This window comes from Chelonia mydas, chromosome 19 (assembly GCF_015237465.2).
Source record: "Chelonia mydas isolate rCheMyd1 chromosome 19, rCheMyd1.pri.v2, whole genome shotgun sequence".
Classification (NCBI taxonomy): Eukaryota; Metazoa; Chordata; order Testudines; family Cheloniidae; genus Chelonia; species Chelonia mydas.
Genome location: NC_051259.2, coordinates 14,325,226 through 14,342,622, shown reverse-complemented (window position 1 = coordinate 14,342,622; position 17,397 = coordinate 14,325,226). Strand labels below are relative to the sequence as shown.

The window sequence follows — 17,397 nt, the reverse complement described above, 5'->3', positions numbered from 1 at the left end:
TGTGATACTCACATTGTTATATGCTTCTGAGTCTCGGCAAATACTAGGAGCCCACTGAAAGAAACAATAGATTTCATAGGAGATGCTTGCGAAGAAAACTTCGTGTCCGCTGGTGGGATAAAGTACCAAGTGCTGATGTGTTACAAAGGACGGGTCAGCAGACTGTAGAGACAAAGATTTGATAAAGAAGGCTGGTGTGTTTGGACATGTTGTACAGATGTCAAAAAACTGTCTTTCTAGACAAGCCCTGGATGGGATACCAGCTGGTGGAAAACAGAAGAGAGGAAGACAACAGATGACATATAAGAAAACCACTGAGACGCATGCTGCTGTCCTGGAAACAGACTCTAATGGAGCAAGAAATGTGGCATATTAGACAGATGGAGGTGGACCTGGGCTGCCACATGTGTCATAAGGAATGAGAGCATATACTTAATTAATTAATTAAAATAATAATAATACCCCAATGCAGGTTAAAGGGCATAAATACAATGGGGCATTCTCCTGCACTCAGTTTGGAGGCGAGCTACCATGTCTGTGGCATCCTATTAACTCTTATGAATCATGTCAACTCCTTTGTCCTCATATAGCTCCTGTCTTCCAAACTTCTTGGGAGCTAAGGAGGCAGCATCCTTAACACAGCCTACCCAGCAACAGCAGAGCCTCTCTGTGGCAGTACCACATGCAGACCATCCCGTCCATTGGTGGGGGGACGTGACCTATGGATCTGTATAGTCATGGATCCACCCCCAGAAGCCAGCCTCATTCCTCCCCAGACCCGGTCTGGGCAGTCGTGCTCCATAGTGCAGAGACAATATGACTATCCAGCACAGCTGTCCTAAATCCTGCCTTCTCTGTGCAATGGACCTGTACCGAGTTCACAAAATCCAAGGTCGTCTGTGCACCTACCTCTTAAGATAGACAGGCAAGTGTTGCCATTGCCAATTCACAGATGGGGAAATTGAGGCCCAAAGAGAGGCAGTGACCTCCCAAGGTCATACAGTAGGTCAGTGGCACTGCCAGGAATAGAACCCAGGTGTCCTGTTGATTCCTAATCCCCTAGAGGGGATGTGGCTAAACTGAGAATATAGGGCAATTTTGGTAATTAAAAATTGATCCCTTTGAAATGAACGTGACCTATAAAATACATAAATAGTTGTTAGCTGTAAAAAGCATTTCCCATTTCTAGCATCAGAGCTAAGTAATATTTACCAGCTATTTAAAGCATAAAGGATAAACATTCACTCGCTGTTTTGGTCGTAAAAGTTATTCAAAAGGTCTATATTTAAGGCCATACATTTCTCCCCAGCTTTCCGCCTTTCCCATTGTTTGTTTAAGCCTTACAGATCCCACGCTGCCAAAAACAGTATTAATTTCCTGAGGAAAGTGGTTTGACAATAAACATTCTCCCTGATAAAAAACCAGACTAAAAGTGGCTGCTCCACTCCCTTTAAACCAGCAGTGAAACAGAATCATTGTGGGGAGAAAACATCGGGATTTGATTTTGGGTAAATGGAAGCATCAGACACAAAATTTCCTTGTGTATTTTTGAGGCTGAGTCAAGCTCAGTAACACTGAAATGGGAACATCAAAGGAAGCCTTTTTTTAAATTTAACAGTTAAAAGAGTGCGAAGGTGTTTTGCTAAAACCGTCACGTTTTTCTGGTGGCTTGAGGGGAAGTAAGTTATGTTTACCAGAGGAACCATATTTATTTTGACTAACATAAAAATCAACAGTAAACTACTCAGTGTTTGGCTGGCTTTCCCAACCGGAGCCTTCTCCTTTACTCCACGACTTAGGTGGCCAATTAACATGACTTTAGCCACATCTCCGGATTCCTTCTAGAAAATATTTATGTTAGAGGACTCAGAACACAGGCAGCCATGTGTAAAATCTAGCTCTAAGGGGACAGTTCCCTAAACATTGGGGAAGGTTGGATCCAAAAACCTACAGCTTAAGCCAGCGCTTCTCAACTTTTTCAGCTTGATGGTGACCCCTTATTTGAAGTAAAAAAAAATTCATGGTGCTTTTACATTTACTGCAAAAGAAAAATAACATAAATGATAACAGTGCTAAGCCTACATCATGTATTTGTGTGTGCATTTCAAAAAGGTGACCGAGAAGTCTTAATCTTGAAGAGTCAGGGTCTGTGGAGAATGGGAAAGCAAGATTTTCTTTGCTTAAAACTGGATGGAAATCGGAAATGTCCATTTTATGGAAAATTCCAGCTTTTTGAAAACAGATATTTGGTCTGAACCAGAATGAAAAGCTAAATTTTCTTAATTTCCTGCTAAATAGAAATTGAAAAATAAATTGATTCAAGACCATCAAAACATTGGGTCTTTCAGCGATGTCAAAATGTTTCACGTCAATGATGTCAAATCATCTCATTGCAGTAATGTCTAAATGTTTCATTTCAATAAGGTAAAAATGTTTTGTTTTGACTTTATTATCTTCAAATCAGCAGGGCCTGGTGCTATTCACCTGAGGGTACAGAGGAATTCGCTGAAGAAATATTGGCAAACTCATCCATGACAGGACAGGTCCTGGAAGACTGGAGAAGGGCTAACATAGTGCCCATCCTTAAAATGGATAAAAAGGAGGAGCCAGGGAACTATAAACCAGTCAGGCGGACTTTGATATCTGGGACGCTACTAGATCAATGTATAAAATATTCCATTTGCAAATACGTGAAGGATGAATGGGTGATCACTAGCAACCAGCATGGATTTACCAAGAACAAATCCTGCCAAACCAGCTTGATTTCCTTCTTTGACAGGGTAACTGGTTTGGTGGATGGGGGAATGCTGTGGACTTAATATATCTGGACTTCAGCAATGCTTTTGACACAGTTTCACATGACATTCTGATAAGTAAACTGGAGAAATGCGGGCTCAGCAGAACTGCCATTAATGGATACACAATTGGTTAAACAACTGCAAATGAAGAGTAACTATTAATAGAATGATATCAGATTGGAGGGAGGTCTCAAGGGGGGTTCCACAGGGATCTGTTCTGGGTCTGGTGTCATTTAACATCTTTATTAGTGACCTGGATGTAGGTCTAGAGAGCATTTGCAAACTGATCAAGTTTGCAAATGACACAAAGCTGTGCGGGAGTGGGGGCTGCCAACACTTTGGAGTATAGAGCTAAAATTCAGATGGATCTTGATAAATTGGAAAACTGGGCTATAGACAACAAAATGAAATTCAGCAAAGACAAATGTAAGGTGCTACACTTAGGGAAGAAAATCCAAATGCACAAATACAGAATGGGGGGGAAACTGGCTTGGCAGCAGCACTGCTGAGAAGTGTCTGGGAGTTGTGGATTACAACCTCAACATGAGTCAGCAATGCGATGCTGCTGCTGCAAAAAAGCAAAGGCATTGCATGAAAGTCAGAGGAAGTGATAGTACCACTCAGCGCTGGTTAGGCCTCAGCTGGAGGACTGTGTCCAGTTTTGGTCACCAATGTATAGAAAGGATATAGAGAAACTGGAAAGGATCCAGAGGCGAGTGACAAAGATGATCAAAGAGGTGGAATGCAAGTCAGATATGAGCAAAGGCTGAAGGAACTGGGTATGTTTAATTTGGAATAGAGGAGATTAAAAGGGGACATGATAGCAGTCTTCAAATACTTGAAAGGCTTTCATAAAAAAGATGGAGAAAAGTTGTCCTCTCTTGCCACAGAGGGCAGGACAAGAGGCAGTTGGTTCAAACTACAGCCTGGCAGATTTAGATGACTGGAGAAGCTGGATTCATTGGCACGTCTCAAGGGAACTTGATGACTGAAGGAAACAGGAGCAAACCAGAAACAGAACTGTGTAAATGAACTAATAATGATCATACTTACAAAGCTCTTGTGCAGCGTTTTCCATCCACAAATCTCCACGTGCTTTATAAAGGAAGGGGAAGTATTGTTATTCCCATGGCACAGATGGGGAAACTGAGGCAATGAATGACTGAATAAAATCCAGGTTTCTCGACCTCCCCCTCCGCCCGCAGCTAATGCCCTATGCTTTGAGCCACGCTGCCCCTGTGAAGTTCATTCTAATTCAGTCTCCCATTCACTTGTGAGAAGAAATCATGACAATGATTATGCAGAGGGTGGGATTGCTAGCTATGGACATGCCTGGGTTCCACAGCCTTACTAGGAACTTTTCATGATTATTATTATTTTTATTACCACAGCACCTAGGAGTCTTAGCCATGGACCAGGACCACACTGCACTAGGTGCTGTTTAAGCACAGAACAAAAAGACAGTCCGTGCCCAAGAGAGCTGACCATCTAAGTATAGGGGAAGAAACAACAGATGGAAACAGGCAGTGAAGTAGAAGGAAACAATGAGAGTCCTCATGATAAGCTGTTGTCTCAGCACACCACAGGCCTAACCGTTGACAAGATTTTTGCAGGCATCGCAGCATCGGAGAGTTTTAGGGAGGGACTGGAAGGTGGAGAATGAGGTGGCTTTGCAGATGTTTATGGGGAGCTCCCCCCTCCAAGTGTGAGGGGCAGCAGGGGAGAAAGCACGAATATGCTTGTTGCAAAATTTAACAAGTGGACAACGGAGGCTGACGTCACAGGTAAATTGTGTGGTGTGACCAGGATTTCCCATGGGTCAGCTGCAACCTTAGTGTCTTTAGGTAAATACAGCTTGAGATCTCTTTGGAACAGAGATATTGGCCCCTCTGTGGACAACTTTATGCAGGAGATGTAAAGGGGCCATGACACCATGTGCCCAGCTCATTGCTTCTGCTTTTGTCCCTTCTCCAAGGAGCCCAGGGTAGAGGTTAGAAACATGTATCAAAGTTGCTGATCCCCTCTTGCCTGGTTGCTTGAGGAACTTGACACTGAACTTTGCTCCTGAACTGAACTCTTGAGTAAGATCTACAGAGACCCCTAAGACTGAGACACTGGGCAATGTATTTCTCTTTGCCATTTCCCACAACCTTCACACTCTGCTTTCCTTGGTAAAGAGGGGCTAACACATATGAACTTTGCCATTACTTCTAAACAGTTGACTTCAAAGAGGGCAGGGTTGGTCCTGATGTAGTACCTTGATTCAAAGCTCCTTGGACATAGAAGGAATGAGCCGGGTCTAGTATTTGAAACAAGTGCTTCTTCAGTAAAGAGGAGTGTGTGTGTGTATGTGAGGGAGAGAGAGAACAATCTTCTATGCTTCTGGAAACATGAAACCTACAATAGCTGCCCTACAGAATGGGGTCAGCTTAATCCTTTAATGGTTTATCTATTTGTGTTGTGAGTGGCCTTGGGAAGAGCCCTAAATGCATATTTTCCTCTGGAAAAATTGGATCCAGTGTTTTAGTTTTCTGAGGCCCGGGGAAAAATTATGGTTCATATTTTAAAAATAAACATTTCTTTTAAAGATCTATAAATGCAGACATATGGTGTCCAAAATGCCTCTGCCCTTACCCTGTTTTCAAAGCTTTAATGTTGTGTGTGTGCCCCAACCTCCGTAGTGAAAAATATCACCTGAAATGTATTTATCTTTCTTTGCTAATTAGCAGAAAAATGACACAGAGAAACCTTATATTTTCTTCGGCAAGAACGGCCATAGAGACTTCATTTATGGAGGGATCTGAATGATCCCCATTCATGGCCAGCAATACTGTCTGCACCAATAGTTCTTTGTGTGCCAAGCAGAGCGAAAGGAAAAAAACCCATATTTTATATATATATATATATATATAAATGGGGGTGGAAGCAAAAAACACATGTATTTTAATTCCATTTTGTTCCCTGCTACTATCTGTAGTTATGTGGGGGTGGGGGTATATGTGTGTGTCTGCAAGTGTGTGTATATGTGTTTGTGTGTATGTGTGTGAATGTATATATGAGTGTATAAATGCATTTGTGTGGATGTATATTTGTGTGTGTGTGCCAATGTAGATATTATAATAATACCTAGCTCTTATATATAGCTTTGTGTGTGCACGCATATGTATATGTGTGTGTGTTTTCCCATGGTAATCTGCAGCCAAATTCTCCCAATCTTGCTCACCTTAAATAGCAATTCCTCTGTGAGTCAGCCTCATTTATCTCAGTGGAGCTACCTATGAAATAAGACGCTACTCACCATGAGCAAGAGCCGTAGATTTGGGGCCCCAGGGTATGGCTACACTGAAAATAAAAAGTCCCCACAGCAGCAAGTCTTGGAGCATGGGCCAACTGACTCGGGCTCACGGGGATCGTGCAATGTGGCTAAAAATAGCAGTGTAGATGTTCAGGCTGGGGCTAAAACCTGCCGAGATGGGAGGATCTCAGAGCCCAGACTCCCTCCTGCAAAATTTTGTTGGTAGGTTTATCCATTTCTCATCAAGATGTTGATGGCTTTGAAATGTTCTGGCCAGCTCTTCTAAGGCCAGCTTGTGCTTTCCTTACTCACGACTCACTTGAGTAGCGCCTTGTTCTGTGTGATGTCCCATTGATTTCAGTGTGGGGGGGGGCACTTGTGGAGTAAAGTGCTACTCAGCATAAGAATGGCGGAATTGGCCTCCTCTGGATCTGAAGGTGGTTTGCTGAGGCTCGGGGATCATACAGTGTCGGTGAAATGAATGAATGCTTAAGGTGGCGAATGGATGGCTGGATAGATGAGATTGGCAGATCACTTGCAGCCTAAAGGCATTTATTAACTAACATGGAAGCATTGTTATGTTACTTTGTGATGAATGCATCTACTTACTATTAATGTATTAACATAGCCCGCTAAATCTGCATAGTGCTTTATGGATACTGAAGACATCTGATTCCTATTCACCCAGCGCATCATGGGTTTTATTTGTCTGTTTAGATTGTCAGCTGCTTGTGGCAGTCACTGTATCTTCTTCTAGGTTTGGGCAGAACCTGCTAAAAAACAATAAATCATACAGTATTCTAATCTATCTATTTATCTAGTTTTACTAATCTATCTATCTATCCTTTGCTGTTGATATCTCCTGGTTCACTTCTCTCGCTCTCTATTTTCAGTATCCCAAACAGTACAATTTTTATAATGGATGTAACAATTTACCCCTGAAGTTAACTCATTCTGTTTCACATTACTTTGACTGTGTCTTACTGAGCTATGATTCCAGTCCTTTCATTCCCCTCTGCTCCCTCATTCCTACTTTAGCAGATTGATATTTTTGCCTGCAGATTAGTAAAAAGAAGTGGGGGGGAGGGGCCCACCACAAGGCAGATGTTTCCTAAACCCTGAGGTCTGCATTTCATGTGCTGAGCTGGATATCTAAGGGTTTGTGTGACCTGGTTCTTGCCCCGCTCTCCCACCCCCTCCAGTCTCAGGAAGGGTGCTAGCCCCATACACCGCAGACCATTGGCTTAGTGCAGCAAACACCAGGCTAGGCAGATTAAAGCCCGCGAATGACAGGTTAACCCCTTTCCCCAACCTGCTTTCACTGGCCCCACTGTCAAGGTCTCAGATTCTCCACATTCCGGGCAGTCGCGGGTCCCCTTTATTACTTCCCATCCCTAGCCGAGCAATGAACCCCTTGTGGAAAGCCCCAGGGGCTGGGCAAAGCCAGGAGACCCTTCGTGTCATTCAAAGTTTTCTTGTTCTTTTCCTCCCTCCCCACCTCCAACCTTGCCCTCCCCCCAGGTATTTCACAAGTGTCAGAGGCTGGCCTGCTGCCCCTCTGAGGAGTGGCATGTTAATACCTCTGGCCCAAGTCTCTTGCCTGCCACTCTGCCTCCAGCTTCTGAGCAATCATGGACAGGATTTTCTCTGGCTTCTTGCTCTCTGCATTTCTTCTCTTCCAGGATCACGGCATTTACGGGGCTCCCCCTCAGCCCAGAGGTAAGTGAAGAGGTCAGTTTGTTTGTGGTACCTTCTCACCACCCGAAGCCATTCCACTCGGGCAGATGTGAACACGGGAGGATAAAGGGAGAAAAACGACACCAAACAGATTGCAGGGCTGTGCAAAGAATCTTTTGCAAATAGTTGACCAAGGCAGCAAAATCCTGATGTCTGTGCTGCATTCTCCTGCTTGCTTCGTTTTGCTTTGCAATAATAGCCACGTGCATGGCACAGACACAGTTAACAGAAAGCTGCTTCAGTGTGTCTTCAGCATAGTATGAGGTCCAGTTCCTTTTAGCTGGAGGAGGCACTGCCATTAAAGGAGATGTCCTGTGCCCTTTTTATCTCCTGAATAGAACTCGCTTCTTCTCTCAAAGCGTTCCTCAAAGAGCTGGTTTTGTTTGGGAAATTCAAGGAGCGAATTGGCCTGGATTGATCAGACATTCCTAGCTCTGGTACACCTTTCCGAGTAAAGTGGAATGGATTGGTTTTGAGGTTGGTCCTTATTAAGGTTTTAATGTAGTCCTTTTTCAAGCAAACTTCCAGTGAATTCCCTTCAGTTTGTTGAAGTCAATGGTAGATTTTGCCTGAACTGGGATGACAGGATTTGCCTTAGAGGCAAGCTGTCCAAGAGATACCCTGTGAGCATCCTTAAAGAAGGATGGTTAATTTTAATGTCTGCAAATCCCCATTTCCCAGCTACAAAATACTTGACAATGGTAGGCAGCCAGTGTGCTGAGTTCACTGCCTATCATGCTGAACAATACTGTCACATTGTTTCCTTGTACTCCCAGTCTGTCTGTCTACACCTTTTGTCTCTGGCCTTTGGGGCAGGGGCTGTCGGCGTCTTCGGTGTTTTTAAAGCACCTAGAACAGTGAGGTTCTGGTCATGTTGGGGGCTCTTAGGCACTGTGGTATTACGAATAATATATAATAAATGAACAGGTGTTGAATTCAAAAGGAAAAGCTAATAGTGAAAAAGATTTGTACAAATGGTAAAGAAATCAGTCCATTAACTGATCCAGTAGGGACTGGATGAAGTTACAGACAACAATTAATGTTCAGCCAACCTGTGAAACTCATGGCTGCAGGAGGTGGTCAAGACAAATATTGGGGCTGGATTTGTAAAAGGGTTGAGTGATTTTAGGACATTTAAAAACATTTATACCGTGCAGATCACAAAATGATCAGGGTAATGTGACTACATGCTGCAGAGCATAAGGTAGCCACGCAGAGAAAGGAAATGTCTTTGCAGACTGTCCAACTGATCAGCTTTGTGAAGAGACAGTATCTCTACACCTGAACCATCCAGTACTAGATATTACCAGAGTCAGGAAATGACAGATGGATCATTCATCCAATCCACTATATTTCTAGTATGATTGTATGCTGCTTGCAATATAAATATGTTTTAATTCTGAGTTACCAACAGTTTTCTGTTTCTTCAAATTAATCCAGCACCATGGTGCTTCCGCAAACTCTGTTTCATTGCCATAAGGGCTTGACTATTATAAAAGTTATTACAGAATAAGGTAGACAATGGATTTAAAGTGGAGTATCTACTCTGGAATATGTCCACATGTGGCCATTCTTATTCCAAAATAAAAGTGTTGTTTTTGGTTTAATTTAATCCACTTTCAAAATCAATTAAGCTATTTTGGAAAAAGGCACTTATGCCAGAATGAAAGTGTCCATATGTGGAGTTATTCAAGACTAATTGTTTTGGAATAGCTCTTCCTGAATAGCTCCATGTGTTGACAAGCCCTAAGACTAGGGAGCCTTCTGGGGCTGGACACAATTAGCTAGACTTGCTTTTGATTTTTCAATACTCTCTCTTTATTTCCCCATAAATACATTTTAATTTCATAAGAAGAGATACAAAAAAAAGTTATTTGGGACAAAAATACAAAAGCACTTTGTGAAAAAGTTGATTCCAAAATCTTTTATTGGCTCAGTCAATCCTTATCCCACACTTCAATGCTTTGGTACAACACTTCTTTCTTGGCAGCAGTTAACAATTAAAAAAAAACAAATGGTGGTTAGGGCACTGGAGTGGGAATCAGGAGACTTATTGTCCATTCCTTGATCCACCAAGGACAGACTGCATGACCTTGGGCAAAGCTCATGGCCTCAGTTTCCCTACCTGTAAAATGGGTATAATGACACTTCATAAAGTTCTTTTTTGGTCTAAGAATTAAAGCACTATGTAAGCTTGATTATAAACAGACGTTTTCTACTTCCTGCAGTGAAATATGGCAGTGAAGTGAAACCAACCCCCGGAGGTAAATGGTTACTTTTCAGTGGAAACCAGTGTGTCCTACTGACTAACTCCTCCTTGAATCCCTCCTGCACATTGCATTGTTTAGAGATATATTATTCTGAAGCCAGTGACACATTCAGCACTAGAGTCTTTCAGGAAACCCACCTGATGATCTCTCTTCATGGACATATAGCAGGATATTTGTTTTCATCTGTCTAATAGCGTGAAAGCTCAGTTACATTTCACACTGATGACCAACTCCAATATCTATGTCTTAATTTTAGACAGACTTGCTGGTCAAAAAGCTTGTCTGACAGAACTTTTCCCCTGTATCGCAGAACCTGTATCCTCCTCCTGTGTGAAAATGAAATATTAACAGAGAATATGAGAACAGAACCTCACAGAGGCAGGCTAAATGGGGCAATTTGGGAAAATGTTCGTAAAAATATCAACCCTTTTTATTTTATTTTATTTTTTTGGTCATAGTTTGAAATTTTGATGAAAAATGTCATCAAAATGGTCAATTTTGAGAAATTCCATCCAGCTGCAGGACAGAGCATCTTGACCACCAATAGTTTTCTCCATCATGTTTATTATTGATCTTACCAAGGGAACATAGAAGTTACATGGGGAATATGTCATCTTAGGTCAATGTATTTTACATTTTCACACCGATTCTCTTGTCTAGTGCAGACTTATTCTTTACAGTATGATCACCAGTGCTTTGTGATGTGATGCCAATAGGAAAAGTTCATAGATTCATAGATACTAAGGTCAGAAGGGACCATTATGATCATCTAGTCTGACCTCCTGCACATCGCAGGCCACAGAATCTCACCCACCCACTCCTGCAATAAACCTCTCACCTATGTCTGAGCTATTGAAGTCCTCAAATCATGGTTTAAAGACTTCAAGGAGCAGAGAATCCTCCAGCAAGTGACCCGTGCCCCATGCTACAGAGGAAGGCGAAAAACCTCCAGGGCCTCTTCCAATCTGCCCTGGAGGAAAATTCCTTCCCGACCCCAAATATGGCGATCAGCTAAATCCTGAGCATATGGGCAAGATCCGCCAGCCAGATACCCAGGAAAGAATTTTCTGTAGTAACTCAGATCCCACCCCATCTAACATCCCATCACAGGCCATTGGGCGCCTATTTACCATTAATATATAAAGATCAATTAATTACCAAAACCATGTTATCCCATCATACCATAAACTTATCGAGTTTAATCTTAAAGCCAGATAGATCTTTTGCCCCCACTGCTTCCCTTGGAAGGCTATTCCAAAACTTCACTCCTCTGATGGTTAGAAACCTTCATCTAATTTCAAGTCTAAACTTCCTGATGGCCAGTTTATATCCATTTGTTCTTGTGTCCACATTGGTACTGAGCTTAAATAATTCCTCTCCCTCTCCGGTATTTATCCCTCTGATATATTTATAGAGAGCAATCATATCTCCCCTCAGCCTTCTTTTAGTTAGGCTAAACAAGCCAAGCTCCTTGAGTCTCCTTTCATAAGACAAGTTTTCCATTGTGATTTAATGCAGCGGCTCTCAACCTTTCCAGATTACTGTACCCTTTTCACGAGTCTGATTTGTCTTGCGTACCTCCAAGTTACACCTCACTAAAAATTACTTACTTACACAATCAGACATAAACACACAAACGTGTCGCAGCACACTGTTATTGAAAAATTGCTGACTTTCTCATTTTTGCCATGTAATTATAAAATAAATCAACTGGACTATAAACATTGTACTTACATTTCAGTATACAGTATATAGAGCAGTAGAACCAAATCATTGGCTGTATGAAATTTTAGTTTGTACTGACTTTGATAGGGCTTTTTCTGTAGCCTGTTGTAAAACTAGGCAAATCTCTAGATGAGTTGATCTACCCCTTGGAAGACCTCTGTATACCCCCAGGGATACATGTACCCCTAGTTGAGAACCACCGCTTTAAGGGTTAAACCAGGGGGTTATATGAGTCAGGACTCATGGGTTCTATTTCCACCTCTACTGACCCCCTGGAGCTTTGAGGTAGTTATTTAATGGCTAGGTGTGCCTCTGTTTATCTGTCTCTGAAGTGGCAATAACAATACCTATTGCACAGACTTGTTGTGGGAATTTATGTATTAATTTTTGCAAAGCGTTTGACGGGCATCTGATCAAGGTGCTTCAGACAGTTGGTTTGCCCCTCTGCTGTTTTACTCCAGTGTGACTGCACTGAGTTTCATCAGCATAACAGCATAAACCTGGAGTGGTGAATCCAGCCCCACAAATGCCAAATATTATCTCATCACCTCTGTGCATTAAAAGTACACATATTTGTACACGGTGTTATGTTTTTAACCAATACAAATACTTTTCTAAAAAGTATAAACTTTATAAACTTTGATTAATTAGTTCCCACTTTGCCCCTATGAGATAAGTAAGTATTTATCATCATCCCATTGGTTTTACAAATGACACCCAATTCTCTGCCATAACCCAGTAGAACCCTATCTCCCCACAAGAACAAGGAAGTCTTGAATCCCCAGCATCCTGCTCTGATCCCTGAACCTCACTAGTTTTTCTGTAGCCTTATTTCTTCATCTTTCTCTTCCCACTTTTCTTGTGCAGGTGCTCTGTGTAGGACGAGACCCTCCGACCTGGTGTTCATCATAGACAGCTCCCGGAGCGTGCGCCCCAATGAATTTGAGCAGGTCAAAGTATTCTTGTCCCAGGTCATCGAGTCCCTAGATGTGGGCCCCAATGCCACTCGGGTGGGGGTGATCAATTATGCCAGCACAGTCAAGAACGAGTTCTCCCTCAAGACCCACTGGACCAAAGCCAGCCTGCTGCAAGCAGTCCACAAGATCAAGCCTCTCTCCACGGGCACCATGACGGGCTTGGCAATCCAGTTTGCCATCAATAGGGCGTTCAGCGACTCAGAAGGGGCCCGTGTGAGGTCTCCTGAGATTAATAAAGTAAGTGAATTATCTGCTGAGCTGCTGCATTGGGAGAAGTCAGTGTTGCTCTCCCTGATGGTATCACCCCTCCCATCCATTCCCCTTCCTTCTGTCTAATCAGAGACTGGAAACATTGAAGAAAATGGCCAAAGTCCCCCACAAAATATTAGGGATGGGGAAAAAGTGATTGTTATCTCTGTGGCAATGGCCGCCTTTACTAATATCCCATCCAACGAAAATACACTAAAGGACCTTTAATTTTGTAGTGGCAAGGAGGTTGGTTTTCTAAGACAGATAGAGCAATTGGGGACTCAATTCTCATAGAAGGTCAGCGGGATCTTCGCCTCAGATCCTCAAAGGTATGCAGGTGCCTAATTCCCATTTATTTCAATGGGAGTTCGGTGCCTAATTCACTTTGACAATCTGGGCCTTGGTGCCTCACTCTTCTTTGTGCCTTTGCAAACCCCCACCTCGAACTCACAAGGTAGGAAATGTCAGAATTAAGGTTGCCCTGGAAACCTTAATTCCCCCACACCTCCAGCCCACTCCTTGTCTGTCTTGACTATTGAGTTGGCGAGACCACCTCTTTCTATATGCACATAGTGAGTGTGGGGCAGCGAGATCATGGTCTAGGTTGGTATTTAACATAAGAATGGCCACACTGGGTCAGACCAAAGGTCCCTTTAGCCCAGTATCCTGTCTTCTGACAGTGGCCAATGCCAGGTGCCCCAGAGGGAATGAACAGAACAGGGAATCATCAAGTGATCCATCCATCCCCAGTTGCCCAGAGGCTAGGGACACCATCCCTGCCCATCCTGGCTAATAGCCATTGATGGACCTAGCCTCCATGAACTTATCTAGTTCTTTTTTGAAGCTCTGCCATACAACAACAACAGCATCTGCTTTCCCCTGACTCGTCATCTCTGAAACTGGCTACACCTGCCTCAGCTCAGTGACAGCCGGGGGGAAAACTCTCCCTTCTGTGCATGCAGAAAGCTTGTTTCAGTAACAGCTTGCATTTTAACTAAACATTAGTCATGACGCAGCCTAGGCCTGAATGCCTAAAGCTGGCTCCCCAGGCTCTCTGCTAGCAAGACAGGAGCAGAAAAATAAGCAAGGACTTAACATGGGCAACCAGAGCTTCTGTGCCAACCAATCAGGAAACCAGCTGTTTGAAGAAGGTTTTTTTTCCCCCAATTCTAAAATTTCTGGAATGTCAGTTTCTTTCCTTTCCCCTCTGCTGCTAGCAGAGGAATGGGGAAGCCAGTAATGTGGTGTTGTGTGCAAAACAGAGAGGGAAAAGAAGCCAAAGGCAGCAAAAACAAACAATCAAAAAAACCAACAACCAACAAAGCCTAAATGCAAGAAATGAACTCTGGTAAAAATGTGACCACACCTGAAAAAACAAACAAACAACCCAACACTAGCATTTTAAAGGCTGTGGTAGCCAGAAATTAACTAGACACTACTGAACAATGGTGCCAATGGATGGGGATCAGATCTCTTCATGGACCTACTTCTATGCCCCCTGTCACTCTAGCATCAGCGCACCTAACAAATCCAATTGGATTTACCTCACGTCAGTCTTTTATCCCCAAGTTCACAGAGGGGAAACTGAGGCTCAGATATTGAAGGCGGGATTTTCAAAAGCACTCAGTATTTTGGTCTAAGTCTTCCTGACTTAGTGGGAGCACATTTGGGCCAAAACTGAGCACTTTTGAAAATCTAACTTTCCCAAGGTCACACAGTAAATCTGTGGCTGAGAACCTATATCTTCTGAAGCTCAGCCTGGTGCCATAATCACAAAAACATCCTTCCTGTAGAAGTGAGCGCGGGAGCCTGGAAGCCAGGATTCCTGGCTTCTGTTTTCACTTTTGCCATTGACTGAGTGTGTAACTTTGGGTAAGGCACTTAGGGTCGAAGTGTGGGCAGGTGTAAAATCGTGTAAAGTGTAATAACCTTTTCTCCCACATAGGGCTGTTGCGAAACCTAATTTTAATGATGCTTCATGCCTAATGTAATGACACTCAACTCACCAATGGATATAAGGCAGTGCATAATAGCTTGGTATTATTATTACTATTATTATTATTAATAATAATTAATGTTTGTAAAGTACTTTGAGATCCTTGGATGATCCTGGTTATGATTCTGGCCAAGTTAGTACAAACAGAATAAGAATGGACTCAACTTTAATCTTTTTTTGGAGATTCAAAGTTGTTCATTCTGTCCCACAGGTATATTTTGTCTTTCACTGCTTTCAGGTGTTACTCATGGAAACAGAAATGGTAAGATTACCCAAGAGAGGCAGCATGGGGTGATGTATTTATCCCTGTTAGAAACAGGACAGCTATCTAATGTATTGTGTTGATACCGTCCCGCTCACTGGAGCATGGTATCTAGGTGAAAAGAAAAGGAGTACTTGTGGCACCTTAGCTGACTCAATGGTATTTGCAGCTCAAGTCCCAAATGGCTTCAAACTCATCCTGGGCTCATTCAGATCCAAACTGTCCTTCGGGCCTTTTGGAGTTTGTTCACCACTGGGTTAAAAGAGGAGATTTTAGAGTCTTCCTTCCTTGTCCCCAGAGCCGGATTAAAATGAAATAAGGCACAGATCCACCAGCAGTCTGGAGATGCACAAAACCCATCGCTTTCATCTCCCACCTCATCATCTCTGCTTTCCCTCCAGGTATGGAATTTTCTACCCTGTGAGCTTTTAGAAGCCCGTCACTTCTCGAGTCCTCATTCCTGTGGACACTTTTGACAAAAATGATTTTTTTTCCCGATTGGCCAACATTTTTCACATTTTCATCCAAACAATCGAAACCTCAAAATTCTTCAGTTTAAAAATGTAAAATTTGATTTTCAGTGATCGAAAATGGCCCTCTTTTGTCTAAGAAAATCCATGTAAAATGCTCAATCCACACTCCATGCCTGCGGATGGGGCATGTGGGCCCTTATCACTAAATGCAGTGCTGTGCACACACATTGTCTGACTTGCCACTACATGTCTAGCATTGCCAGCTTCCAGGCCAACAGGGGTGATAAAGAAACTCCTGCATCACAGAGAGCAGCTCCTTACAGCACCACCGCTCCTTCATCCCACACTTGAAGGCTCCTTCTGAATGCAGATCCTAGGGCATCAAAATTCCTGCTTTAATCTGCTAGGGAACTCTCCTCCCCTCCCCCAGAGCTTTATTCCCTGAAGCCAAACACCATGAATGAATTGGCAGTGGTCCTGTGGAACTGGGAATAGCTTCAGGGAACTTTTTCCCTCCTCTTTGAACCTGACCTCCAGCTCACCCCCTAAAGAGCAGTTCCATGCTCGCATAAAAAACTTTATCCCCAGCAAGACCTTTCCAGGGAGAGACAGTAGTAGCAGCAGCGGGAGCAGGGGACAATGAGGGAAGGATATTAATATTTCTAGAAAAACCCTCCTGTCAGTTAGCTAGTAGCCCTGCGCAGCTTGGAGGTGGCAAACTAGATTGAAAACTCAATCAAATAGGGACAAAGACAGGGCCTCCTTACAGCTGGGTCTCCCAAGCTCTCTGGCAAACACAGTTGTTACTTCACTGAGAGATGGCTGGGCATGTTCCAAAATCTTAGGTAGCTTTGTGCTCAGTGTAATATTATTTTACTTTATTATGTGCTAAAGAACAGTGCACTCTATTGTCTGATACTGGCCTTTGGGAAGAGAATGCCAGGCAGATACTCACATTCCTCCTAGCCTGTCTACAATGGATAATTCACAGTGTAACAATAAAAAAAAAAAACCCCGAAAATCCAGCAATCACATGCTACAGTATTTTTGTCTAGTCTTAGGAAGAGCCATTGCAAAAACCCAAAGCAGAGCAGAAAACAATGGACTAGATTCCTTCCTGGTGTAACTCAGTGGGAGATGCTTTGTGACCCTTTATACCAGGGATGGATTTGGTCCAATTTTTGTGATAAGGAAAAAAGTTAGCGACTACCTATTTGTTAAAAAGAAAAGGCGGACTTGTGGCACCTTAGAGACTAACAATGTATTTGAGCATAAGCTTTCGTGAGCTACAAGTACTCCTTTTCTTTTTGAGGATACAGACTAACATGGCTGCTACTCTGATATCTATTTATTGGCTCTATCACAAATGATTTCCCCCCTTTTTTCTGAGATGCCATTCTGTAATAATGATGATGCAGGACTAAAATGGGGTCAAAATATTTTTATCTAAATATGTTTTTAAAAAGAGAAATGGTTTTGCTGTCCAAAGAAACACTTGTATGGAAAATTTTCATTTTAGTCAAAATGTGCCTCTTTAAAATGTGCCTCTTTAGTCTTTAATGTGCCCACTAAAAGAGTAAGCAAATTTTTAACTGAAAAATTTTACATTTTTGGA

General features: G+C 42.7%; 1 protein-coding gene across 1 annotated transcript in view; it reads left to right on the top strand.

Annotated features, from left to right (window-relative positions):
- Nucleotides 1-5,847: 5,847 nt before the first annotated feature.
- MATN1 (matrilin 1) overlaps nt 5,848-17,397 on the top strand; it is a 46,736-nt gene continuing 35,186 nt past the window's right edge. The window contains exons 1-2 of the mRNA XM_007066099.3: nt 5,848-7,812; nt 12,693-13,039. Of these exons, the coding sequence (XP_007066161.1) occupies nt 7,725-7,812; nt 12,693-13,039 (435 nt within the window). The 5' untranslated portion in view covers nt 5,848-7,724. The remainder of the gene's footprint in view (nt 7,813-12,692; nt 13,040-17,397) is intronic.